The 25681-nt window shown below is 33.7% G+C and overlaps 7 protein-coding genes and 2 non-coding genes across 12 annotated transcripts; 5 read left to right on the top strand and 4 right to left on the bottom strand.

The window, feature by feature from the left end:
* The first annotated feature begins 54 nt into the window (after positions 1-54).
* Positions 55-897, top strand: LOC145975316 (SOSS complex subunit C homolog). The gene is made up of 4 exons (XM_083105690.1): positions 55-220; positions 283-447; positions 538-662; positions 742-897. Exons 2-4 carry the CDS (start codon positions 420-422, stop codon positions 895-897), a joined length of 309 nt encoding a protein of 102 aa, XP_082961816.1. The 5' UTR covers positions 55-220; positions 283-419.
* Positions 857-2145, top strand: LOC145975314 (rRNA N(6)-adenosine-methyltransferase Mettl5-like). Its single transcript, XM_083105688.1, has 3 exons — positions 857-923; positions 1012-1409; positions 1488-2145. Exons 2-3 carry the CDS (start codon positions 1070-1072, stop codon positions 1781-1783), a joined length of 636 nt encoding a protein of 211 aa, XP_082961814.1. The 5' UTR covers positions 857-923; positions 1012-1069; the 3' UTR covers positions 1784-2145.
* Aldh7a1 (aldehyde dehydrogenase 7 family member A1) lies at positions 1402-4904 on the bottom strand. The gene is made up of 11 exons (XM_083105681.1): positions 4886-4904; positions 4246-4307; positions 4068-4178; positions 3633-3849; positions 3341-3528; positions 3065-3264; positions 2877-2992; positions 2665-2793; positions 2475-2584; positions 2116-2376; positions 1402-2028 (listed from the first exon to the last, which is right to left on the bottom strand). The coding sequence occupies exons 1-11, from the start codon at positions 4887-4889 to the stop codon at positions 1816-1818; spliced, it is 1611 nt and encodes a 536-aa protein (XP_082961807.1). The 5' UTR covers positions 4890-4904; the 3' UTR covers positions 1402-1815.
* Rogdi (rogdi atypical leucine zipper) lies at positions 3010-7624 on the top strand. Of its 3 annotated transcripts, none has more exons than XM_083105686.1 (7): positions 3010-4382; positions 4684-5020; positions 5263-5334; positions 5467-5601; positions 5718-5996; positions 6074-6283; positions 6359-7624. In XM_083105686.1, the coding sequence occupies exons 2-7, from the start codon at positions 4985-4987 to the stop codon at positions 6425-6427; spliced, it is 801 nt and encodes a 266-aa protein (XP_082961812.1). In that variant the 5' UTR covers positions 3010-4382; positions 4684-4984; the 3' UTR covers positions 6428-7624. The 3 variants fall into 3 exon arrangements, with proteins under 3 accessions (XP_082961812.1, XP_082961810.1, XP_082961813.1); XM_083105684.1 differs by having other exon boundaries at positions 3010-4426; XM_083105687.1 differs by lacking the exons at positions 3010-4382; positions 4684-5020 and adding an exon at positions 5083-5171.
* Positions 7625-10673: 3049 nt separating this feature from the next.
* On the top strand, positions 10674-10745 carry Trnap-cgg (transfer RNA proline (anticodon CGG)). The gene has a single exon. It is a non-coding gene; the product is annotated as a tRNA-Pro (tRNA).
* Positions 10746-10828: 83 nt separating this feature from the next.
* Positions 10829-11942, top strand: Srp19 (signal recognition particle 19). Its single transcript, XM_083106096.1, has 2 exons — positions 10829-10995; positions 11367-11942. Exons 1-2 carry the CDS (start codon positions 10931-10933, stop codon positions 11758-11760), a joined length of 459 nt encoding a protein of 152 aa, XP_082962222.1. The 5' UTR covers positions 10829-10930; the 3' UTR covers positions 11761-11942.
* A 2-nt stretch (positions 11943-11944) lies between these two features.
* On the bottom strand, positions 11945-15257 carry LOC145975540 (uncharacterized). Its single transcript, XM_083106097.1, has 6 exons — positions 14938-15257; positions 14523-14654; positions 14289-14417; positions 13379-13884; positions 13053-13142; positions 11945-12672 (listed from the first exon to the last, which is right to left on the bottom strand). Exons 1-6 carry the CDS (start codon positions 14987-14989, stop codon positions 12262-12264), a joined length of 1320 nt encoding a protein of 439 aa, XP_082962223.1. The 5' UTR covers positions 14990-15257; the 3' UTR covers positions 11945-12261.
* A 390-nt stretch (positions 15258-15647) lies between these two features.
* Positions 15648-15719, bottom strand: Trnah-gug (transfer RNA histidin (anticodon GUG)). The gene has a single exon. It is a non-coding gene; the product is annotated as a tRNA-His (tRNA).
* A 1535-nt stretch (positions 15720-17254) lies between these two features.
* Positions 17255-19567, bottom strand: LOC145975538 (uncharacterized). Of its 2 annotated transcripts, none has more exons than XM_083106093.1 (4): positions 19347-19567; positions 18827-19128; positions 18407-18676; positions 17255-18324 (listed from the first exon to the last, which is right to left on the bottom strand). In XM_083106093.1, the coding sequence occupies exons 2-4, from the start codon at positions 19097-19099 to the stop codon at positions 18208-18210; spliced, it is 660 nt and encodes a 219-aa protein (XP_082962219.1). In that variant the 5' UTR covers positions 19100-19128; positions 19347-19567; the 3' UTR covers positions 17255-18207. The 2 variants fall into 2 exon arrangements, with proteins under 2 accessions (XP_082962219.1, XP_082962220.1); XM_083106094.1 differs by having other exon boundaries at positions 18827-19123.
* Positions 19568-25681: the final 6114 nt, after the last annotated feature.

The raw sequence follows: 25681 nt of genomic DNA, 5'->3' as shown, positions 1-25681 counted from the left end.
CGCGGCTAGTCATCTCTCTGTCGTATCATGAGAATTCTAGGTTTTTTACCGATCGATATTTAATGAAAGAAGCGCGCGTCCGAAATTCTATTCAGCAGATTTTATTTAGTAACAATGCAAAAAAATCAATTTGTCTCATGCATCTAATATAAATAATGCGGCAATATTAGATACTTGATTTTTCGATTTTTCTATACCTCGTAAAATTATGCAGATTTACGTACGTGTATGTGTGTGTACAGACCTTTAAATTCATTGAGTATACCATCTGATTTTTGATAGGTTAATGATCTTTCTCGAAAAATATTCAAAGAGGTTAATATTTAATAAATAACGATATAATCTGGGATAATCCTCGTAAATATAATCACTATACTAACTTGATATTTACCAAACGTTGAATTACTTATGTAAATTTCATGGCTTTTTCGCAATCGAACTCGAGAGGTAATCTTGACACAAGTATATGCAGAATATATATATTTTTTTATATCACTTAGTGCACACTAGAATATTTTCATTTTGCTTTTTTCATAGAATTACAAAATAGGAAGATCTTAGAAGAGCTACAATTGAAAAAGCAGATGCTGTTAAAGCAAGGAGTTGCACCGACTTTAAACTCATCATTGGGTGTTTCATCAACTGGTTCTGTATCAAATGTAGTGAGTATATACCTATTTAATCAAAGACAATCTTTGTTATCTCTAACTTCAGCTCGATGACATGTATCTTTATTAATAGCCTGCGATACAATCTAATGATGGTGTTGCGATGAGTGCATCTCAAAGAGCAGCTTTGCACAACGCACACGCAGCCTCATTCGGTTACTTTGTGACGCAGGATTCTTCTTTTGGAAATCTGATATTACCAGTTCTCCCTAGATTTGATAGTAAATGAATTACTATTTGTAAAGATATTCAAATGTATATAAATAGTACTAAATATTACTAAAGACTGTATGTAAATAATATTAATGAAAGAGAATTATTGAACTGGAATCATTTTTATAAGTACTTGTTGGATAAACTTCTGTGGAGAAAAATTGCAACTGACAGTTTTTGAAGAGATAATGGCTAGTCTTCGACTTCGTCAATTAGAAGAGTATCTTCAACAAATGGATGTGTTTGAAAAGCCAAAAATCTTACTCGAGCAATATGCCACTAGCGCACACATTGCCTCACATATGTTGTACACTGCGCAATCGCAATTTAACGATATAGAAGGTAAAAGCGTAGCAGATTTGGGCTCTGGATGTGGTATATTATCACTGGGTGCTAAAATGCTTGGCGCTCAATACGTAGTTGGATTTGAAATAGATTCGGATGCAATCGACATACAATATAGAAATTGCAGTGACATAGAACTCTTTGTCGAAATTGTTCAATGTGATGTGCTGCAATATTTACCAGGTATGCATATAAATTTTCTTTACTTGTATTTATTAAAAGTACAAAGATATATATAACGCAATGTCTGCTATGTTGTAGGAAAATTTGAAAAGTGCTTTGATACTGTTATAATGAATCCACCTTTTGGCACTAAAAATAATGCCGGCACCGACATGAAATTTCTCGAGGTGGCAATGAAACTTTCGTCCAACGTAGTTTATTCGCTGCACAAGAGCAGCACGCGAGATTACGTTCTCTCGAAGGCGGCACAGCTCGGCGCGGAAGGAAAGGTGATAGCGGAACTTAGATACGATCTACCGAGGGCTTACAAATTCCACAAGAAAGCTTCCGTTGACATACAAGTGGATTTCATACGATTTGAATTGAAGCGCTGATATTTTTTTTTCGAGATCAACGCTCATTCAATTTATTCGAACTTGATGCCCTGAGCCAGAGGAAGTTCGTTCCCGTGATTGATCGTGATTGTCGCGCGTCGCATGTAATGTTTCCACGCATCGCTTCCGCTCTCGCGACCACCGCCTGTAGCCTTCTCGCCGCCAAATGCACCACCTATCTCGGCGCCGCTAGTGCCTATGTTGACGTTGACTATGCCACAATCTGATCCGTGAGGGCCGATCCACTGCGTGAAATTCGATAAGTTAATCCGATCATATACTTGACCGTGTAAACATGCACGTATATTTACACATGTTAGTTATATACTTACCTGAAATATATTTCCGATGCTTTTAGTAAAGAGACTACTGCTCAATCCTTGCTCCACACCATTGTTAAGATCGATAGCCTGTTCTAGAGAATTTGCCTCCATGACATAAACGATCGGAGCGAAAGTTTCTTGCTGCACCACCTCCGCTTCGGCTGATAGACCCGAGATGATTGTCGGCTCGACATAGAAACCGGGTCGTTGTATTTGCTTTCCACCGAACTCTATCGTGCCACCGGCTTTCACAGCTTTCTCAATTGCTGTCTGCAATCAAAAGTATTCAGTTAATCAAAGAGAAAAAACGAACTTTTTTTGCTCGATTTAATACTTTATTTGAATGATATTGGAACTATTGCGTATACCTTGTATTTGTCGACTGCTTGTTGATTATGCAACGGTCCGTACAACACTCCGTCCTCCAACGGATCTCCGACCCGTTTTAGTATACTGTTATATGCCGTTTTTAATTTTCCTAAAAATTTTACAAACAACGTTATATTTTGCATGGAGATATTTCTTCTATTTACATTATTTATCGCGAATCATACTTACCTAAGAATTCGTTCTTTACTTTTTTGTGCAATATTAATCTTCTGGTTGAGGTACATCTTTGTCCAGCTGTTCCAACGCATGAAAAGACTGCTGCTCTCACTGCCATCTCTAAATCCGCATCTTGTGCAACTGTCGACAGAAGAGGAACAATTACGTACACATGTATTAATGCACACAAAGAATTGATTATTTCATCGAGGAGATATATGTACCGATCAATGCATTGTTACCGCCAAGCTCCAGCAGGGATTTCCCGAATCTCTGCTGAACTTTGAGTGCCACTTGTCTCCCTACGTTTGTACTTCCGGTAAACGAAATAAGAGGAACCCTGTAGTAATACCAGATTGTTACGGTTTCCGCGCGATGCTATAACATGTAATGAATTTAAATTTAAACTGACCGTTTATCATTCACTAGAGTCTCCCCGACATTCGATCCACCTGTGATCAAGGATGCGACAGAACCCGGGATACCATTGCGCTCCAAGACATCCGCGATTATCTTAGTGGTTGCGATGGACACCAGAGATGTACTCGGCGCTCCTTTCCAAACGATGGTGTTACCGCAGACCATGGCGATAGCGCTATTCCAGCCATACACCTGAAGCAAATCAGACAAATCGGTGTAAAAATTTTTAAAGTGCGAGAAGTCGAGAAGCTGAGGATTACGCATTTACCGCTATAGGGAAATTGAACGCGGAGATAATGCCAATCACACCCAGAGAATTCCATTTCTCCAATAGTGCATGATTCTTCCTCTCCGATGGAAATAGGCTGCCGGGTAGCATTCGCGACAATCCGACCGCGTAATCGCATATATCGATGAATTCCTGAACCTCGCCTATACCTTCCGGTAATATCTTTCCTGCATATATATTAATTACAAATAAACTTTACTGTATATACACACAATTTAATTAATTATACAGGCTGTCAAAGTGAGTTTTCGTTAAAAAATAATTTAGTTACCCATTTCCAAGGAGACCAAGCATCCTAGCGGCTTCAAATTTCTCCTGAGTTCGTCGCCTATTTGCCGGACAATATCTCCTCTCGCTGGTGCCGGGATAGATGTCCATTGCGGCCATGCTTTACGCGCTTCCGTGATAGTATTGCTAGCTTCTTGTGGCGTGGACTCCCGAATCTTCGCAATCACCTTGCCATTTACTGGTGATATCGATTCTATCAACTATATTAAAAAAAAAAAACATCTACATTTCATTGTAAATATGTATATAAAATTATTTTCAGCGATGATGTATATATTATTGTATTATATACAATGTAATTTATATTTATTTTTGTTTAAAACTCTCTCCGGTTTTTTCCACAATGTACGAATCAGTCTACCATTATCGATAAGAAAAGATAAGATCTATGTATCTACGCAATTCGTAGATCACATACCTTGCCGGAGCCACCCCATCTTCCGTCGTAGAGTCCAGGATTTTCGACGGTGATACCTAATTGTTTTAAAAATCCGTATCTTGGATCGGTCACCAGGTATCTCGTCGTCGTCTGGAATTGGAGAACGCGACAACGACTTGTTAACAACACACGTGACATATTGTCAATTGTTACTAACCGACTCGTGGAGCCATTGATTTAATAAATAGCTTGGGTTATCAGGATGACATTCATCTTTATCTAGAGGGAAAAAGGGAGAGGGAAGAAACAACAAGATATCTTACATAATTCAAATCAACTCCACAAACAACCAAAGTTTGTAAAGCATTTGCTATTCTGAAGTCTACCATTTTCAAACGGTAGACTAAACTTATTTTTATTTTTCTATTTCTCATAAATAATAATAATAATAATAATAATAATTTTATTGTTTTCATATTTAAAATAATTTGTATATATTTATATTTATATATTTATATTCATATTATAATAATATATGCTATTAATATAAATTGTTTCGCGTTTAATAATTTTTTTCGGACTAATCTACATATAAAATAAGTAAAAAAATAAAAAAATATACATCTTTTCAAAAATATACATCTTTTATTTACAGATGCAAAGATAATGATGTTAATCCTGTTAATAAGTTGATCTAAACAATCAAAATAAAACAATTAAAAAGTGGAAAAAGATCATTTAAATATCGATACAAGCGTTTCGCTGTTCGATTTAAATGGACAAAGTCCGCTCGATTTTTGCCGACAATTGCTGGCAATCTGACGTATACATATGTATATACATATGAGATTACATACTCATGGTGCAACTCCGTCGACAAGTGAATTAGTGGAGACACCAGACACACCAGACGCACCAGACGCACCAGACCGAGCCAGCCAGACGCCAGTTGAAAAATGGCAGACTGCGAGAAGGAGGAGGCGCACAATCTCGTAAGCTATTTACTTTTACTTAACATTTATCTAATCACTTAGACAGCCTTGCGCGCCGTCTCTATAGCCATGAGTTCAGATGGGTTCGTACACACTGTCAAATTAATCATCTATCGTTTCACTAGCTCGTTGCTGAGAAACGAAGCTTGAGGTTATATCATTTGACGTTTCCTCGATGATTTGTCCTGTGCCGAGAATTTCGTTGGAATCGATGTGTAATACGTTGTTAATCTTGTTTTCAGCAAATGGAGTTTGAGTGGGTGCTCCACGAGGAAGTGCACTCCTCGTTGTCGCAGCTCCGAAATATCTTGATGGTGCGTATAAACAATAGAGGACCAGTATTTCCACCTGGTCTATATTAATTGACTAAGTGGGTCTATAGTATAATTACTATTAAGAGAAATTGAATTGTAATACATATCAATTATATATATTCTCATTTCAAGGAGTGTGCTCAGCGATTTCCACTGGCGCTCTTTGGTAATGATCAGCATAATAAAACTGACAGATTTGTCTTTGCAGCCCCACATGACCAAGTCAAATGTGTTGCCGTCTTGACAGGCGACAGTATTACAAATGCGGTAAAGAGTTTAATGTATTGTTGAAATTATGACTAAGATTGATATAATGCATGTTATAATGCATTAAAATTATAATTGTATATTTGTTATTTTATTGAAAAAAACTATGTTTATAGGAAGTGAATTTTAAAGTACAACGACAACAGAATATTAATATGAGGACGAGTATTCAGAATGAACATCCATGGAAGTTACAGCAAATTCAAGATGCTGCTAATCATTTACAGCAAGGCATTGCTCATATAGATAATGTAGACAGACATTATCTTTTTAAAACCTCAGACGAAGTCATGCATGTACTAGGCAATATTTTGGGTTGCCTTCAGAGAAGCAGGACTAGTTTAATTGTTCCTAGAAAAAAGACAATTGATGATCTTATTAAGAGTCGAAATATGGTGCGTATTACTTTCTTCTGCAATGAACAAGTTTAATGCAACTGTGTTAATGGAAATAAAAAACTTTTTGTTCACAGAAATCTCTTAATCCAAACCTTCCAGAAAATTTGGCCATTAGCTTTTACATTCAAAGCTACAAACTGGTTTTAGCTATTTATCAGTTAGAGAATGCTCATGGCAGTGTCAAATATGAAACCCAACAAGCGGAATGCAGCGTGCCATGGCTAAATGACGCTCTTGTATTACTTACTATTGCACTACAACTTTGTCAACGACTGAAAGATAAGGTTTGTAAAGAATTTTGTCTGTAATTTTGGTTTTTAAAGAATTTGATAAATTTCCTAATGTTGTAAACTTTTCAGATATGCGTCTTTTCCCAATACAAAGATTTTACGGTAGGTTCTCGTGTTACTTCCGCGATGGGATGGTAACCTAATTTTTAACACCAAGAGAATTTTCACATTTAAACTTGATATAGCATATAACAGTGCTATGTGAAGTGAAAAGAAAATTGGCCTCAACCAATAATACTTGTTCTGGCCTTTGTTTTTACATCTGTTGATTGTTGTCCTCTTATCATATTTCTCATTACATTAGAATGTTGTTCTAGCGTTTTTAAATCGGTACGGTGTGCGCCTAGTATTACAATAATAATAATAATAATAATAATAGTAATAATAATAATAATAATATATACAGTGTATTATGTAATATATTAATTATTGAGATGTTGGATCAAAAAGATTCACATGGATGTGTGAATCAGCAATGGATAATAACAAATCACCATAGACCAGAAATAGAAGATTTAAGCATTTTGCCAATTATTGGTGTGCCTATCACCATGTTATATTGTGTTCTTCCCATTTCTGAAGTAGTTTTCATGAACGTCTAAATTTTTAAGCATATAACATCTGAAGTTGTCATTTCATCTACAAAAGTTGAAATATTTAATACATTTACTGTGATTCTAGAAATGTATGCTATAATCCTCTCCTTACTGAATTAGAATATGCTTTCACATCAAGAGATACGGTAGTGTCTTGCGCTAAGCTCATGTATTAATAGACATGAATTTTAACTTTTCTCTTTTATATTGTTTGTTGCTTGTGCATAATCATCCATATAGAATTATTTTTTATCTTAATATCACAGAGTTGGTTGTCCATAAAAGAATGTCATTTTACATTTTAATCTTTTATATTGTATTTTAACTTGATCAATACTTGATGGAATTAATCGAAATAAGAGACAGATAACTCGACGCATTTGTAATTTGTTTACATTGATCAGAGTTTATGTTTATTCCAAAGCGTTTCTTATAATTAGTAAAGAATTTTCTCATTAAAAGTTGGTTAAAATTGTTCAAAGAAATGGTAATCACTTGATAAGTAATTTAATATGATAATGAATATGATTTAATGAATATGAAGTGAGATAAGATTTTGATCGATGAGCTTAGTTTTTGATAGATCTTTTGTAGATGTGTCATGTGGGAATACTATATTTTTTCAATTGATTAGTGCCAATCTTTAAATTTCCTACTTTTTTGATCCAATTTCTTTTAGTATTTATTGATTATTTTATTATTTTAAAAAGTGCATAATATATCAGCCATTGTCCACTAACCAGTTATTACTATTCGAATCGAAAACCACCTTTATGATAAAAAAATTCAAATTTTAAATTAAAAAGAAATGCTATTTCTCAAACAATCTATATTTGCATGTCATCTTTTGCAAAGCAAATCTTCAAAAATATCAAAATCTAAAAATTCAGATGCAATAACTTAATATCTTTCTACTAACACAAGAAGATGTGCTAATTTAACAATGACTATACATATAATTATAATAAAATATTATTTTATTTTTCAATTTATTTATATATGTTTATATAAAGATAAGTAGAAAAATACCATGTGCCTCATGATTCCGAATTTGAATATGAAAATATGAACCTTTTTACATGATGGTACAATTTTGTAATCAATATTTTTCGCGATTACTAAAATTGCCACAAAGAAAATACACGTAGTGTATATGTATATATATACTGGGTGTCCCATTTTAAATAATACGCTCAAATATCTCCGAAACGGTGCGTTAAATAAAAAAATGTTTCAAACAAAAGTTGTATGGTTTGAAAGGGGCCATCAGATGGTGGCAATGATTTGACCTTGGAGAGTCATTTGAAGATCACGTGAAGGTAAAATTAAGAAATGATTTCAAGCCTTATAACTCAAAAAGTACTTGAGGAAAAAATATTTTATTATAGTGTTTTGGAAAGCCCTCGAGATAAGCTACAAGAATATGCAATAAAAAATAGGGGGTTCCATTTAAGAAATTGACGGTGACCTCCACGTGACCTTCAAGTGACTCTCCAAGGTCAAATCATTGCCACCATCTGATGGCCCCCTTTAAGCCATACAACTTTTATTTGAAACATTTTTTTAATATTTAAAATGGGACACCTTGTATATATTTGTACGCATATAAAAGCGCGCATAAAAATTCATACATATATACATATATACTTGAAAAAGAGAGAAAAGAGAAGAGATTGCCACAAAAAATATTGTTCTAGATTATTAACACAGTAGGGAAAGGATTAAGATATAAAATTTAAAAAAAGTGCTTATAAATATAATAAGTAGTTAATAATTCTATAAGAACATGTGTGTAAAGAAAGAAATTTCCATACACAATTTTTCGACGGCTTAGTGAAGTGACTTTTAGATATTAATATTATGTTTTAAAAAAATAGTAATATTTAATAGCTAGAAACAATATGAAAAATTTAACATAAACATTTCTGTGTCATCATAGTTAAATGAGCAAAGTTATATTTGTGACTTTTACTCTATAAATATAACTGTATAACAAAAATTATAAAAGAAACTCTTGCCCAAAAATTATTATTATCTATATGACATTTCTATATGTCTGTGTATTTAAAAAAAATTAAGATCTAATGTTTATTTTAATAAGTTAATTATAAAGTAATTATTCTCTCACAATATATGTATATGTATGTATATACAGGGTGAGCCATTTTAATTAACGCACGCAATTATTTCGGAAACAAAGCATTTTAGAGAAAAATGTTTCAGACAAAAGTTTTATGGTTTCGAGGGGGCCATAAGATGGTATCATTGGTTTGACACTGAAGAGTCATTTGAAGGTCACGTGAAGGTCACTTCAATTTTTTTAAATGGAACACCCTATATATTTTTGCACACTCTTGTAGCTTATCTCGAGAGCTTTCCAAAACACTATCATTAAGTACCTTTTCGTTAAGTACTTTTTGAGTTATGAGGCTTGAAATAATTTCTTAATTTTACATAAACCGTAAAATATCTTGTAAAATATTCATTTTTCGATTATCTTACCTTAATACTTTTACGTACAAAATAATGAGAGGAATCAATTGGTCTAAAGAAAACACATAGTTGTTTTGAAGAAAAAATATGTAATTTGCAATTAACAATTCCATATTTTTTCTTAAAAACAACTATGTGTTTTCTTTACACCAATTGATTCCTCTCATTATTTTGTACGTAAAAGTATTAAGGTAAGATAATCGAAAAATGAATATTTTACAAGATATTTTACGGTTTATGTAAAATTAAGAAATTATTTCAAGCCTCATAACTCAAAAAGTACTTAACGAAAAGGTACTTAATTATAGTGTTTTGGAAAGCTCTCGAGATAAGCTACAAGAATGTGCAAAAATATATAGGGTATTCCATTTAAAAAAATTGATGTGACCTTCATGTGACCTTCAAATGACTCTTCAGTGTCAAACCAATGATACCATCTTATGGCCCCCTCGAAACCATAAAACTTTTGTCTGAAACATTTTTCTCTAAAATGCTTTGTTTCCGAAATAATTGCGTGCGTTAATTAAAATGGCTCACCCTGTATATATATATATATATATATATATATATATATATATATATATATATATATATATATATATATATGTCTGTATGTATGTATAGAAAGTTGTAATATTTTAAATAGTAAATTTATGTATATAAAGCGCATATTATTTATTGTTAATATTACAAATATAATCTGTTCTATATTTGCTTGAGAGTTTAAGTGAAATTGTACTTATGTAATTTAAATGTTTAATTTATTTGCAATAGATTATTAATAAATGTCTAAATTAAATCATTTTTACATGTGTTGTTGCTATTTGATTTTTTTATCAGATTTTAATTATCATTCCGTAAAAATTCTAAAAAAAACGGATTATTTTAGATTATAGAGACATTACACATTAATTTATATTTTATCTGAATGTATAAAGATAGATTTTTCAAAGATCTTTAGACTTTCTCGAAATATATTAAATTTCGTATCTTTTTTACACTTGTATAAATAAAGTTATCAAAGTTAAAGCAGTAAATTTGATAAAATTTCATCGAGATGCATAGAAAAAATATATTTCTATCCAATAAATGCAGCATTTCTGTTGCATATATTTTATTATATATATAATACTTTGTGTTTATTGAATAGGAATGTATTTTCTAACACTATATAATATATTACATGGATGCATGTATGTGTATGTATATGCATTATATAATAATTTAGTAATATATAGAGCTATATAGATTATGTGCTACAACTTGAGACTTGTATTCGGAACGTACCATTATATGGCTCGTTGGTCTAGGGGTATGATTCTCGCTTCGGGTGCGAGAGGTCCCGGGTTCAAATCCCGGACGAGCCCGAGTGTGTTTATTTTTTTGCTGCATCCATTATTATTATTTTATTCTTTTACTTAAATAATTTGCCAATGATGTTATTACAATAACGTAGAAATTTCATGTATACAAATGAATATTATTTTAAAATAATCGTCCTTTTGAAAATTTGCCATATAATCGATAGTCGATATGCAGCTTTCAACCACAGATGATATACAAATACAACATGTCGCTTGCATGGAATCCATCTAAGAAACACAGTGAACGTGAGAGGCAAGTTTAAGTATAAATAGTAACGCTATAAAAAGCAAGTTTAAATATAAATATATAGATATTTTTTAAATACAACATGGTATAAATTTCATATTCGTACAGTTTCTTTTATAGCTCGTAAGATACATTGCAATCTACATATCATGCTAACCTATAATGTCAATTTGAATCACAGTTTTCTAATGTCAAAATTGAGTAAGAATTAAATTAATTAGTTATAATAATTCAGATTTTTTACAAAGACCTTTGTATCATCTTAAAGAATAATACAAATCATTTTTGATATTTCATATTTGTATTTTTTTTAGGCTTTCAAGTCACAAGTATAAATTTGCCATATGTTGTCATATCTGACATGTCGCTTTTTACAGATGGGTGTGCATTTACCCAATATATTTAAACAACAAAAGGAGTTTGAAGGAAGGACGAAAGTTGGCCAAGGATAAATGCGTAGAGAACCCAACGCATCAAGAGATACGGGATGTATTGGTAGCAGGGGGCTTTAATGTAGGTGTCGAGAATAAACTACACCCGAAAGAACGTAGCAAGGAACCTCTGTATCGCGGTCGTATTCGCGTACAGTTAAAAAATGACGATGGTACACCGTTACGACCCGACTTTCCCACTAGAGATTCTCTTTTGGCATACATTGGAACTACAATTCCAAAGTTAAAGACTCGTCAGGGCAAACAGAGTTCTAGTGAGCAAGCGTCGCAACCATCCGCATCAACATCAAAGAAAGGGAAAGGCAAAGGAAGAAGGTAAAGAAGAGGATTTGGAACCATATATCATAATGTGAAGTGGTTTTTGCTTATATTTTCATTATAGAAAGCATTTCTGTGTACACATATATGTATATATAATCTATTTACATTTTTCATAATTCTGTATTGTTTTTATATAACATATAAAGTAAAATTAAAATAATTAGTTGATTTGAGAGTAAAGCTATATTTCACCAAGTTCTATTATTATAACTTTTAAATCTGAATTAAATTCCAAATTATAATGTGCAAGATATTAACACAGTTTTATTATTTATAAATTTTAGTTGACTTGATTTTAAATATGAATGCAAGAGATTAAACTAATTAATATTTAAATTTTGTGAGAAAATATAATTTAATATTGCTTGTCAAAGAGAGAATTTAATAATGAATTAATTGTTTGCTGTATGAATGCGATATAATAATATCAAGACAAGTTTTAAACAAGATAAAAAGATAATGCATTTAATTTATGTTATTTCATTATAATTTATTGTTTTCATTTTTCTGTTTTGTTCTCTTTCTCAGAGATGTTATTTTTGGTTGTATTACTAGATTGCTTTGCCTCATTATTAGAATGTACTATTTTATCAGTTGAAACTTGATCTTTCTGCTCAGCATTTGTATTAATGCAATAAGAATTTGGGTTAGATGCAGAAATTAGCGGATCTGATATACCAGGTACATATTGTGGAATATATTCAGGTTGAACAATATATTCATTAGGATGGAGTAAGTTGATCAAGGGATTAGGATATGAAGTATATTGATATGGGACATTAAAGTGTTGATATTCCATCGGTTGGTATACTGTATTTGCGCTGACGATATACGGCGTTTGTATGGGATAATGCGCCGGTTCGGCTGATCCTAGGAAATTTGTAACTGCATTTTGTTCAACAGATTTAGCCTGAAAAAAAAATAAATTTTGATCTGTAATTTGTCTGTCTTAAACTAAGGCTATATTTAACAATTTTAATATATCAAATGATTATTTATCAGTTGTATCAATATACAGAATATTGTAACTCAATATATCAATATATATATAAAGTCTTATAATTCGAACAAATTATTACAATTTGTCAATATTTAGAGTGTTGCATGATTCTTGAACTTAATTTTAATGACAGACTTCGATTATTTTTCAATTCTATTAAAGAAAAGTCATTTACAAAAAAATTAATTTAAAAATCTGTCTTAAGATTAATATTATGTTAGCTGTGAACACATTGTATACTTCCTAATGAAACTGAACAAGCACATTCATTATATTATTATGAAACTTACAGCATTATTTCTAGCAATAGGAACATCTTTAAAAATAGTAGATGTATCATCACTTTCAGCAGGTTGACCAACAGACTCTGGGTTTTCATGCTGTAATGATTAATATAAAAAAGACATATTTAATTGCATTCTTGTTATTTATATATTAATTAAATTTCACACACACTCTTTATTTCAATTTAAAATTATTTTATATGTATCAGCAAACATTTTATAATTGTGGAAGGAATTTCAGTCATAAGCGTTAATCTAGCAGCTGTACTCAGGATGAATAGTTCCCGAAATTCGTTATATAGAGTTATAAATCTCTATTAAATGTTACTTACATTAGAGTTTCTGAAACCGCCATGATGTACAGGATAAGGATGGAATAAACGATGATGGCCAAATAAATTGTACAACATTTGCCCTGGAAGATTTCTTCTGTGAAAATTATGATGAACAGGCGATCCATGTGCATGCCTGTAAGGATGGAGAATTGAACCCACCAACGGACTTGTTGCGTCGTACAATCCGTTTGCTACATAGCTGACAATTGGATTTACCATTCCGACGACCGGGGTTTCTACGCCAGGCATAGTTGGATATGGGCACGATCCTGCATTTGGTACCATGTACAATGGAGAGTTGTATGTATTCCAAGAAATTGCACTGTTTAACGGTTTTTCATCGTGAAATTCGTTTTCGGGGCTATTCTCGTCGGAAACGCCCGAAAATGAATTTGTCGAAGAATCGGCACTATTGTAAGCCGCATTGAACGTTTTGATAAAATGAGAGTGACCAACTGCTGGTCCTCCATTGATAAAATATTGTGCCACTTTGTCGGCATCTCCTACAAGGCAATTCGGTGGTCTTTACTTTAGATATTGAGCACCGATGCTGTTCAAATATATAGAAGAAAACGTTTCAATTTTTGTAACATTTTTTAAACGTTTCTTACATAACATTTTGTATTCCTTGTATTTGGATACTATGATTAATCTTTTATATAAATGAAGATACTTTTATATTGATTATTAAAAATTGCATCCAACTATGTTTAGAGAGGAGCAGTATTTCCAAAAACAATTTAGATTCTTTGTTTTCTTTTTTTAAATTTTTAAATATTTCATGGCACTACAATATTTAATGTAATCAGATGCAAAGTGAGTATATTTGTAGCACATTTCTCTAAAGATTCTCTAAAGATCATTTAGATAAATAGAAGATTGAGATCCTTTACGCAGTTACTCTTACCCATTCTGAGACGACGTCTGGATTTTAAAAGGGAACGTATGTCTCGCTCTTCATCCGTTAGATCTTCAGAAAGTGTATTCAGATCGATAGCTTGAATCTCTCTTTGTATTCGCTGTATGCATTCTGCTTCTAAAATTATATATTGTCAAATAAAAATATAAGATTTGCAATATTATTTTCTTGGAAATTATTTCAATCCATCTTTTATATAAGGGAAAAATTTGTTGACAATACCTTTATCGTTATTGTTAAAAACATTACATTCACAGCGATCGTTTGCAAATATTGCGGAGACGTTACATTGTTTACACAACAAGTCGCAAGATTCAGCATCGTTTATGTCCAATAGTGTGCTGTGAACTACCGCTACAAGTATATCATACATCATTACTACAAGAGCATTTAATGTAAATACTACAAAAGTGTATTTAAAAAATTGAATTATCCTCAAGAATTCTTTTTTTTCTCATTACTTGATAAATATTTTGAAAAAATGTATATTCATGGCAATTAAACGTTAATGCAAATTTTTCAAAGCTTTGCATTTAATTGATTCTAATAATGACTGAAAGTATTATAATATAAATTTTTAAAATTAAATAATATTAAATCCACACTGAATGAATTAATAAAAAATATTCATACGAACCAACATAGCATAGAGTATGAATTAACCATAGAATTCGATGTCGAACAGTCATATCGTTTAATAAATATGTAACAGAAGTAAAAAATTTAAAATCAGATACAAATCATACGTGATCCTGCACCGCACTGCCATAAGAAGCACAATTGTAACTTGATTTATAATAATTGACATTGCACAATTTGCTGATTATTTTTCAAACTGCTTCTCTGGCATCATTAATGCAATTTCGCGTTTTAATTTATCGGTTGCAATCAGCTTACTCAATATTACACATTCCTGACATATTGAATGTCATAATTATATTCGGAAAACGATTGCGATAATATATCTGACTTTGACCTGCGAGCCTAAAATTTGTCTTTCATGTATTGCGTTTTCACGGAATTTATTTCAAGGCGAAATTATACAATGCATACAGTTTTACATGTATTAATAATGATATATGAATTACAAACACGCGCGTATAACAGATTTAATCAGTAATTATCTTGATAATAATTCTAAACAATTTTGACAATTAATATAATTTGTATAAAATTAAATAGTAAAGAAATATTATTTATAATATTTTATATTATAAATATATTATATTATAAATATATATTATTTTAATTAATATTTTTTACTGCGATAATGCTTCTCCTAATCATGCTTAAATTTAATATATAAAATAAAAAAAAAACCTTCGCCGTGACAATGCTTTCACACATTGCCGTGACCAGGATTCGAACCTGGGTTACTACGGCCACAACGTAGGGTCCTAACCACTAGACGATCACGGCTACCGAAGGTCACGTAAATGAATCGGATTTTTAATGATAACACTGATATGATATATACATATCTTTGAGTATTTCCAACACTCAAGTAGTGTGTTATAAAATCATAACAGATTACATCAGGTAATTGCACATATAATTCAGATGGATAGGAGGATTTCTGATATCGAATACATATACGGCAGATAATTTATTGGAAATTTTCTCGAAAAATTATTGGAAATAAAAAAATCATTCGCGCATGAATTTCCCAACTTTTGAAACACGCAAAACGAGATTACGTCCTGCGGATATCAACGTTATAGTATAGGTGAAATTTTGTCTCGCGTAAAGTTTCATGCAAATAGGATCGCCTCGAGCAATCATCGCGTATGGGAAATGCATATTTCTAGAATTTGAGATTTTATTGCGGGAGCGCAATATCAGGCAACTTGGAGGGCTCGCGAAAAATAGCCACCATAGCTGTAGAAAACGTAGATTGCTCTTCTATCCAATTTGTATTTGTAAGTGGAAAATACCGTTCGAGTGGAAAGGATAAAGCTATTTAAACAAAGCTCGCTAAGCTCCTGTTTTATTGAGGGTAAGTGGTGCAGAAACGTTTGCGGCTTTTATTGCCTTTAAAAAAAAGACGTGATCTGTGTCGCTACCTCTCCTCTCGTTGTTATGCTACTGTTCGCTCACGTACCAGTCTATGTTTCCTATGTCCATGGTTGTCGGCCATTACGTCAAAATATTAGGGCGCATTCACACCTTGGCAAAAAATAAAACAGAAAGCAGAAAAGCAGGAGTCAGTCAGAACTCGCGTTGGTAGTCATAATTTCTACTTTTTGCCCTTTTAATGTACTGCTTACACACTGCTTATTAGATCGAGTTTTGATTGGCTTTCTGCTTTTCTGCTTTCTGCTTTACTGCAAAGGTGTGAATGCACCCTTATCTTGAAAGCGCGGCGGCGCGTTACATCAATCGCGTTCAGGCTCGTATCGATTTACTTTGACGATTAAAGAATATCTCCAGAGAGGAAATTCTTTCCTCTGATATTATTTCATCATCCAAATTTTCGCACAAATTGCAATGGAAAAAGTCATTATCTTATTTAATTCCGTAATTCGGGTAAGTTTAATTAATCGCTTAACGATTAATATCTCATTCTTAGAATGTTGTGGATACTGAGTGTATTTTATATTCAATTACTAATATATTTTAATAATAATGGTTTTTTTTTCTATTTTATCTTATATTCATTACAGTCCATATTTTATTCTATTTTGTATTGCGTAATCAACATATTATATGCACATGGAGAAGCGAGAATTCAGTTTTCAATGTGTAAATTATATTATATACAGCTTTCAAACAGGGTCAAAATCGTATGATGCATCAGAGCATAATTTGAGCGCTGCAAATCATATTGCCTTAATATAAGCTATATTGGAAGCATTAAATTTTGAAAATTTTGTTAAGATAGGGGTTCTATCAATGTATATTTGGCTTCAACTTATTACATTTTAAAATTAAATAACACACACACACAGTACATCTAAGGATTATAAATTTCATAAATTCTATTTATCTCAAAATTACATTAAAAATGTCAAATATTTTAGAAATTTTGTTAACATAAATAGATTCCATCGATCAGGGAAGTGTAATGATTGAACGTTGTCATCGGATTTTTTTATGGAAATAAATTTGTTTAATCGCTAAAAGTGTTTCGGTTATGTTAATTATATTACGCAAGTATATCATCGTGGTACCTTTAATGGTACGTCGCAGACGACACGTGACTGGAAGGTCGCGTAGGCGTTCTAAGAGCCGCGTATAAAACCACTTGCTTCATCATGTTTTCCCGATCACTAGAGTCTCCGGGAGAGCCTACCCCAACTAAGCCGGTAACGGGGTCTGGTGTCGTCTTGCCTCTCTTTCCTGTTCTCGTTATTCTCGTTTTGTATTGTATGAGAGCTAGAGAGAATCATGCATACGCGCGCAAAAGTACCCCGTTTGGAAAAATCACGAAGATCATTCTATGAATCTGAGTATGTCGCTCACATCTCGAAGAAGATTCGAATGAATATATAACGCGATCCGGAAAACAGAGAGAAATCTGATAACTTTACAGAATGTTCCACAATTGAAGTACTGAAAGTATTTGTATATGGCTTTTTTATTGAAATTTTTACATCGATGAAAATGTTGAAAAAGTCATTATTTAATGCATCCTTCCATTTTTTTTAAATATAATATAAATATATCTTTATAATTATTCTTCCAATTTTAAATATTTATTAAATTTGTTCAAAATCTAATTTATTGAAAATTTACTGAAAAATGTCAGTCCCAATCCGTAATAATTTGAGATGAAAAAGTTATTGCAAAACAGGGCAATATTAAAAAAAAATTATTATACGGTTTTGTAACTTTTTATAATCACATTAGTCATGTACATGAAAATCCGACGATATGATTTGACGGTATACTTTTTTTAAATCGCGTATTAATCATCATTTTCATTGCGCGTTTCATGTTTTATCGCGCTTTTCTCGAAATCTTTAAGCATTTTGTCGATGCGCTTCATGCAGTCAGCAGAATATTTGTGATCGATATCGTACACCTTTAAAGAGACACAATTGAATATTTATGTAAATTTCCGGAGAAGGATGTAAATTTTAAAAATTCAAGAAAAGCGTTTGTACCTTTTTAGTGAAGTCAGTTTTTAATCTTTTATCTTGGAATATCATTTTTTCACCGGTTCTCAAGTTATCGAAAACTTTTACTCGCAACGGTCCGAATTTCTTCTGGCACTTTTGCACATCTCCCGCGCATTCTTCCTCCAACTTTTGTATATCGGCGTGAATCTTCCTTTCGTCCGCGCCCAACTGGTCTACTTTCTTGTTAAATTTCTTTATGTCGTTGTACGCATTCCGATAATCCTTGCGCATTTTTGTTTGTATTTCTTCAATAAGCTAAACATTACGCGATAAAAAAATTAGCTGTGTGATATATTTTTTATTTTACGTATAATTAAAAAAAAACCTAAAATTTCTCGATTTTTTAATCCTAGAAATTTTAATTTTTATTAACGTATAAAATCTGTAAGAAATAAAATTTATTACTTTTTCGATTCCACTATTGACTACATTTTTTAGCGTATCCGGCGCATTCGGAAACTTTTTGAATGTCTCGTCAACCCGTGTCTGATTAGTTTTAATCCACGTATTGATTTTAGCGTCGATCTTGTCATCGTCATAGTCCATCAAGAATGTATCTTCATTCGTAACATTATCCTGTACTCTTGCCAGGACTTCGGAACTCCAGTGTAAAACACGATCTTTCTCCTCCAGGAGACCTTGCCATGTTTCAGGCATTCTACCCATAGTTTGACCCATTTTATCAAACTGTATCTTGTCAAGCTTCTCTTTCAGAGGAAATAGAAATGATAAAATAATGCACAGCTTTAGATATGTCCATATAAGAGTAAAAAGATCGGAGTGTGTCTTTAATATATAATATAATGTACTTTTAATACATGTAATGATGAAGTATTTAAAAAGCCGAAAATAATCGAATTTTAAGGTGTAACAATTTAATTTTAATGATCGGGATTTTTTATGACTATTATATTAAATCTCTAACCTGATTTTTTAAAATATTTTATATATTCTTTAATCGATTTATATATTAAATTTCCTCCTGAGATCTCCACCGAAATAACGTTCCGTATAAAGAAAAAGTTATTCGAATCTTTATATGGCCAAACTAAAAATTTTGGAAGCCAGAAATATTTACTATTACAATCTAATTGGAAAAATTATCCGATGTTTGCTTCGTTATGTCAAGCGCTCTTTTGTTTAACATGTCCACCTAATGAAATTTAACGTAGCAATATAATTACATTATATAATTATAGCAACAATATATCAGAATAAACACAATTTTTAATTATTCCATCAAATTTCTAAATAATGTCACGGTAGCTTGATATAAAATATAAAGCCATTTATATCTTTATAAAAACATAATATAATTTTATCCTCGTGCACATATATTATTTTGCATGCAATAAGTTTCAGATAATCTAATATTTTCCCGATATTCTCGCTTCATTATTATTAGTCATTATCGCGCCCTTCTGTTAGAATCAAGACAATATTAATAAAAGAAAAAATCAGACATTTTTTCTTCGGACCGTACTCGACTCTATCACCCCCTCTTATTCATGCCGTCCCTCGTCACCGCCGCCCCTGCGCACGCTATCTACCCAAATCTATAGTCTATGGTCACCGCAGGCACTTTGTACGGTGGCGCCGCGCGCGACAGTTTCCGGCGCTAACATTAGCGCCATTCGCGCGTTATTGATAAATTCTTCGGTAAATGCGTATTATATACAAGACGGAGTGAAATTACGACGGAAAACGAGAGCCGGTTGTCTTTCACGGTTGTTCGAATGCGAACGTCGGATTCATTGGTAAGGGCGAGGAGGGGGGGGGAGGGGGGAGGGGGGAGTCTGAGGAGGCGCGCGCGCGAGCGAGGTCAGAGCGTGGAGCGCGCGCCATTTTGCTTTCGCACTCGTGTCGGCGTCGGACTCGGCGGGGAAAAAGAAACTGGGACGGATGTCCGCCTGTCGCGGAAAGCCCACGGGATTGAATCGCATTCGCGCGTCCCGTTGCCTCGCCTCGCGTCCCGATGTCAATTCAAAGCGACGTAATCTCCGCTCGACGCGGGCCAATAATCGGCTTATTGATTTTGATTCGCGCCCGCCTCGACCCGTGTTACATACGCGCGCGTAAACGCTCGCGGAGGTGCCGCGGCGGACGGAGAAAGGAGGAGAAAAACCGCGCGCAAGCAAATACTGACCATGCGAAATTAACCCGGAGATACCCTCCCGCTTGCGCTGCTCGGCAGGATTTTCATTTATTGCAAATAAAACGAAGGTGATGAGAAAACGTATTTATTGAGAATCAAGTCTTTCGAATTGCGAGATGATAAAGCTTGCGATCGTTCTTCTTGTTATTCTGTTCAAATGTTTCGTCAGTTTATTATTACATGGATTCTCTCTTGGAAATGGCACTGTCATCCCGTATAATCGAAATTCTTTATTTTCGCTTTAATTTTAGTGTATTTAGTGTATTATAGTATATTTTATTATATATTTACATTATTCATACATGTCAAAAGAGATTGCATATGATTTTCATGTCGGTTCGAAGAAAATATATATCTCCTCGACACTCTAGATCAGTTTTGCGATACGATTTATTCATGTATAGTCTTCAAATAATTTCCGTTTTATTGTATCAGTATATATATTTTTATTCAACTAATCTAATTATTTTCTACTGAAGACAGTCATTCCCCTAGAATTTGTGATTAAGAGATACTTGATAAAACTAGATTTTCTCTTCTATTAACGGAATATTAAAATTCAGAAATACGTATATTTTAAAACAGACATAAACATTTGGTCGAAATATCTTTGAGCGAGCGATAAACGTTATTGTCTAAATAAACAAGCAGCTGTGGCGCTCGCGGTTCGCGAGATGGCACTCTTTTATAGACTCGGTAAATTATTTCGCGGGAATCCCTTTCTTCGGAAATGTTCGTAAAACAGCTCCCCTAACTTTTAATACGTTTACACAGTCGAGCAAGTTCGCGCCGCAACGTCAGTATAGTGAAGAGTTAATCCTCGCAACGTTCGGGTCCCAGGGGGACCGTCGCGTCGCGGACTGATGGCCGCGTATAAACCAAGAGGGGAAGGCGGAGGGGCATCTTTATGCCCGATGATGATGGGAATTTGCTTTTCATGGAATTATAAAGTAATCCCCAACGCGCGCGCGTTTCTGCGCATTAAAATTGTCGCGCAAAGCGAAAGTTTCCACCGCGGCAACTAGTTGACGCTTTTAACGATCCCGACGTTTATTCGCACACGCTCGCGTAAAAGCCCATACGTACGAGGTGGACCCCGTTTCCCGCCTCCCCCATCCCCCCCTCGCCTTGCCCTGTCATGGGTTGTATACGTGTTGTATAGGTGTAAGTGTAACGCGCGGCTTTATGGTACCGTTCGAGCGACAAATTGAACTAAAAATAACCGCTTTGCGCCCCGATGCCACCTGACTACTCGTGCGTGCGCGAAGGTGGCCTCGCGCCGAGTATACACGGAATATACACTTCACCTGGCTGCTCCTTTGAGGCCGGGCGCCGGGAAATCGCCTTGCGAATCATGTATCCGCGTGCATATCCATGTGCGCGGCTTTTTACAGAGCCTGTGTGACCTACCTAGCTTTCTCGCCCACGTTAAATATCGCACGGATCATCCATGGGGCTTGTGCTTCAGCGACGAAGATCGCATTAATTTTGCCGCGCAAAATGAACGCGGATATTAACGCGGGCGCTTGCGTTTTTACCCTTTCGTAATTTCCCTCGTCGTTGTTATTACGTAATATTTTTATATCACATTAATACGTAATGTTAGGAATTTTTCGCGAAGAGAGACGCGACTTCGATATCTGTCGCGATGTAGCGGTATCAATTTTATTTTTCCCGAGGCATCGCAATGAAATATTGATGCGTTTCCACTAATCATCTCGCTAGTGAATCTTGATACGTTGACAAAATATCGTGTGCGCGCATCATTACTATTCACAAATACGTGTGATCTCTCTTCGCATGTGGGACCGCACGTGTATATGCGCAGCCTCGCTGTTCGATATTTTTGCGAACAAACACAAGCCACATAGGCATACACACACATACATACACACAGGAAAATGAGTCTCATCCATCCGACTATGATCGATAGTGAATACACGGACAACTTGGTCGAGGGCGATCGGATCCTTCCGCGCGATAGATCAAAACCGGGATCTCGCCGAATTGACACATCTAAGTACGGGCCAGCTGACACAAAAAAGGGGGCATTGTTTCCGGTTTTATCAGTCAGAAAGAATTAACAAGCGTGTATGTACTATACTCCCGTATCAAAGGGGTTGACTATATCGTCGTATGCGCATATAATTCGCATGTATATAAAATAGTTATCGCGTTATTATTTTGGAAATAAGTAGACGAAATGAATGTATGATTATTTGTTACTTTATTCCGTATATTATACACATGATATTATATTACATATATCTTCTCATATTTTCGCACATTTTTTTAACGTGAAAATTACAGCTAACTTTTAGAATTATGTATTTTTTCTTCTAAAAGTAGAAAATTTTTGCAACTTTCTCCCTAAATTTCCCGATTTATTATCAATTTATTAGATAATATTGCGCGCTTTTTCTGTTGTCAATTTAGCAATAATATTTGTCGTAAATTCTTCGGTGAATAAATGCAAATTTTATATCTTACGAATTTGAAGTATGATATTGCAAATATCAAATCGCAAATGTATAAAATATACAAATAAAAATGTGAAATACGTTTCAGTTTTTGCAGAATGTAATCATTTCACAAAAAAAGATTTTGCAGATAAATTATTATATAACTCTTGTTCCAGAATTTTAATCTGTAATTTATTATATTTCTTTTTTAAGCATTTTATCTACTAACTAGTTAAATAATGTATTTATAATAAGAAATTTATTTTTCGAAAATAAAATATCCTAAAATATTTATAATAATACATCCAATATCTTTTTTATAATTATATTTATTAAAAATTAAATAAGTAGAATTATATTCCATCAATATAAGATTTAAATACTAAAAAGTCCACAATATTTATCGGTTCTTTTTAATTTATCTTTTTCTCTTTTATACTAATAATAATCAATATATAATAATAATAATAAAATATTATAATAAATTAATAATAAAAATATCCGTGTCCTGATTTCACGATTACTTTAGGCAGTATATTATTTTATCATCACTTTACTTACTTAAAGCGATACTTGACTGATCTTTCAATACGATTAAGAAGCTACTTCGGGATACTGCCTTGGAATCTAGTTTCTTTAATTGAGTCGTTCACCACGCTCGGATGACCCGAGCTAAATTACACAAATCTGTATAACGACAGGGCAAACACTTTTAACCTTTAAACGCGGTGTGCCGGTGTGTCTTGATTCAATTACCCGTCGAAATCCCTTGTCGTCGGGCATTAAAGCCAGGTCTAATCCCGGGGATATGGGGGACACGCGAGACAAGGACGGTCCTCGGCGCTTAGCTTCACTCTCTTTGGGGTAACGATAATCGATGAAAAAAGCTAAAACGGTAACAATGGCGGCGTTACTCATCGCGCTGCACTTGGCAGCAGGTAAAGGTCGAAGCGATGGCGCATTTACGATTTTTTATAGGCAGAAAAGAGGAGAGACGAAAGAGGGGCAAAATATTTTCCAAGAAATATTACTTTAGATTTTTACTCATAAAGATGTTGTAAGATAAGATGAAAGGATTATGCAGCATGTCGTCTTTCAATAATATGTTACATATGTTGTTATTTATAAAAAAGTAATTTATAAAATTAAACAAACTTTCGACTTATTTTTGGAGCAAAGTTTTTTTCTTTGGAAATAAAGGATGCGATGAATGTTTCCGCATTTTGTTGTTTTTTTTTTTTTTTAGACGGATTACACATAAGAAAAATTCTTTCAGCATATCATGCATTGTACAGGATGCACGAAAAGGGAGTAAAACACAGATCCGTCGTGTCTTAAGATCGTTTGAGAATCTCAGAAGCTAAGGAATGGAGAAATCTGGGAATGGACGGGGATGAATTTTGGGCACGCAAGATAAATATTTTCAGAGACATCATCTTGAAATCATAATATCAACCATATACTGTATCACTTTGATCCGTTTTCTACAACGTCGTCTACTTTTCGACGACATTTTTACTTCTTTTCTTCTCGCGTTCTTATAGATTTGCTTATTGTGCAAATATATTAAAATTACATTTCATTCACGGCAGATTTACATAAAAAGACGAAAATTGCCACCGAATTCTTCCTCTTTCTTTTTTTCCAACTTCTAACTTCGATACAAAACAAGAATAAATAAAAAGAGGACGATAGAAAGCGCGCGCAATCGTGGTTATTTTCGCTCAGTCGACCCGATACGTGGAACCCATTGTTCGCGCGATCCTAGTTTGGCAGTGATCCTCGGTGTCAGTCAGTCTAATAAAAGCCAGATCGAGCTTACGAACGAGTATCGGGCCCGATCGTGATTCATTCCCGCTGCTGTAGCAGCTCCGGCATGGAAAAACCATTGTCACTGTCTATGTAGATGTGTGCACATGTACGCTATATCGCTCTTTCGGGTGAGGTAAAATTTTTTCTTTTTTTTTTTTTAAATTATAGTTCAAGGATCTCGAGGGGATAACCGACTCGTGGATAAATGCAGAAGACAATGGTTATCAATAGCACTTGCGGCTACTTGCGCTTCCCATAGGAAAGCTCTTCGTAGACGTTCCTCTCATGGCGAGCTGCCAAGCAGACACAATCCATACTATAAATACTGCTGCACATCACCGCTGTCCCATCCTGGCGCACCGGTTACGTTCCGTTTCGCATGACTCTCCTTTTGCGACTTTTTGCTCGCAAAGTCGTTCCGCGCTTCTTTAACATGATCAAAACGTGCTCCGACGACTTTAACACTGTTGTGTAAACGCTCGACTCACTCTCGACACCGTCGTTTTACACCTAGCAGAAAAATTTCCGCGTGTCAAAACTGACTGCGGTTTGTCCACTTGAGAATAACAGACTAAATTTTAACGAAAATAAATTGTAACGCGTGAAAATTTTATCAGGCAAAATACGTAATAGAATCTTCATTTCAAATGAAGCAGAAAAAGCAAAATACACATATATATTAAACTATTTAAATGACAAAATTTTGTGCATAATAGATAGATTTATCTTATTTAAATTTATTTAGAATGCGACAGAGAAAGAGAGATAGATAAAAAGACTCATTAATCTTAAATAGTAATGTTAAAATCAATTTTTACAATGCAATTAAGA

Source organism: Camponotus vicinus, unplaced genomic scaffold (genome assembly GCF_025532165.1).
Source record: "Camponotus vicinus isolate PSW18456_S1 unplaced genomic scaffold, iyCamVici1.0 SCAF_8, whole genome shotgun sequence".
Taxonomy (NCBI): domain Eukaryota; kingdom Metazoa; phylum Arthropoda; class Insecta; order Hymenoptera; family Formicidae; genus Camponotus; species Camponotus vicinus.
Note: the sequence above shows the minus strand (reverse complement) of the source record. Positions and strands in the feature narration are given on the sequence as shown.

Coding starts and splice junctions, on each gene's coding strand:
- LOC145975316 (XM_083105690.1), top strand. CDS start 420: ATGGCTTTTTCGCAATCGAACTCGAGAG. Junction 448..537: donor TTCGCAATCGAACTCGAGAG/GTAATCTTGACA, acceptor CTTTTTTCATAG/AATTACAAAATAGGAAGATC. Junction 663..741: donor CTGGTTCTGTATCAAATGTA/GTGAGTATATAC, acceptor CTTTATTAATAG/CCTGCGATACAATCTAATGA.
- Rogdi (XM_083105686.1), top strand. CDS start 4,985: ATGGCAGACTGCGAGAAGGAGGAGGCGCACAATCTC. Junction 5,335..5,466: donor AGCTCCGAAATATCTTGATG/GTGCGTATAAAC, acceptor TCTCATTTCAAG/GAGTGTGCTCAGCGATTTCC. Junction 6,284..6,358: donor GTCAACGACTGAAAGATAAG/GTTTGTAAAGAA, acceptor TAAACTTTTCAG/ATATGCGTCTTTTCCCAATA.
- LOC145975540 (XM_083106097.1), bottom strand. CDS start 14,989: ATGACTGTTCGACATCGAATTCTATGGTTAATTCATACTCTATGCTAT. Junction 14,655..14,937: donor TCATACTCTATGCTATGTTG/GTTCGTATGAAT, acceptor ATATACTTGTAG/CGGTAGTTCACAGCACACTA. Junction 12,673..13,052: donor CTATTGCTAGAAATAATGCT/GTAAGTTTCATA, acceptor TTTTTTTTTCAG/GCTAAATCTGTTGAACAAAA.
- Srp19 (XM_083106096.1), top strand. CDS start 10,931: ATGATATACAAATACAACATGTCGCTTGCATGGAATCCATCTAAGAAA. Junction 10,996..11,366: donor AAACACAGTGAACGTGAGAG/GCAAGTTTAAGT, acceptor CGCTTTTTACAG/ATGGGTGTGCATTTACCCAA.
- LOC145975314 (XM_083105688.1), top strand. CDS start 1,070: ATGGCTAGTCTTCGACTTCGTCAATTAGAAGAGTATCTTCAACAAATG. Junction 1,410..1,487: donor TGTGCTGCAATATTTACCAG/GTATGCATATAA, acceptor GCTATGTTGTAG/GAAAATTTGAAAAGTGCTTT.
- Aldh7a1 (XM_083105681.1), bottom strand. Junction 4,179..4,245: donor ATCAATGGCTCCACGAGTCG/GTTAGTAACAAT, acceptor CTCCAATTCCAG/ACGACGACGAGATACCTGGT. Junction 3,850..4,067: donor GATGGGGTGGCTCCGGCAAG/GTATGTGATCTA, acceptor TTTTTAATATAG/TTGATAGAATCGATATCACC.
- LOC145975538 (XM_083106093.1), bottom strand. CDS start 19,099: ATGGGTCAAACTATGGGTAGAATGCCTGAAACATGGCAAGGTCTCCTG. Junction 18,677..18,826: donor TCAATAGTGGAATCGAAAAA/GTAATAAATTTT, acceptor CGTAATGTTTAG/CTTATTGAAGAAATACAAAC. Junction 18,325..18,406: donor AAACTGACTTCACTAAAAAG/GTACAAACGCTT, acceptor GTCTCTTTAAAG/GTGTACGATATCGATCACAA.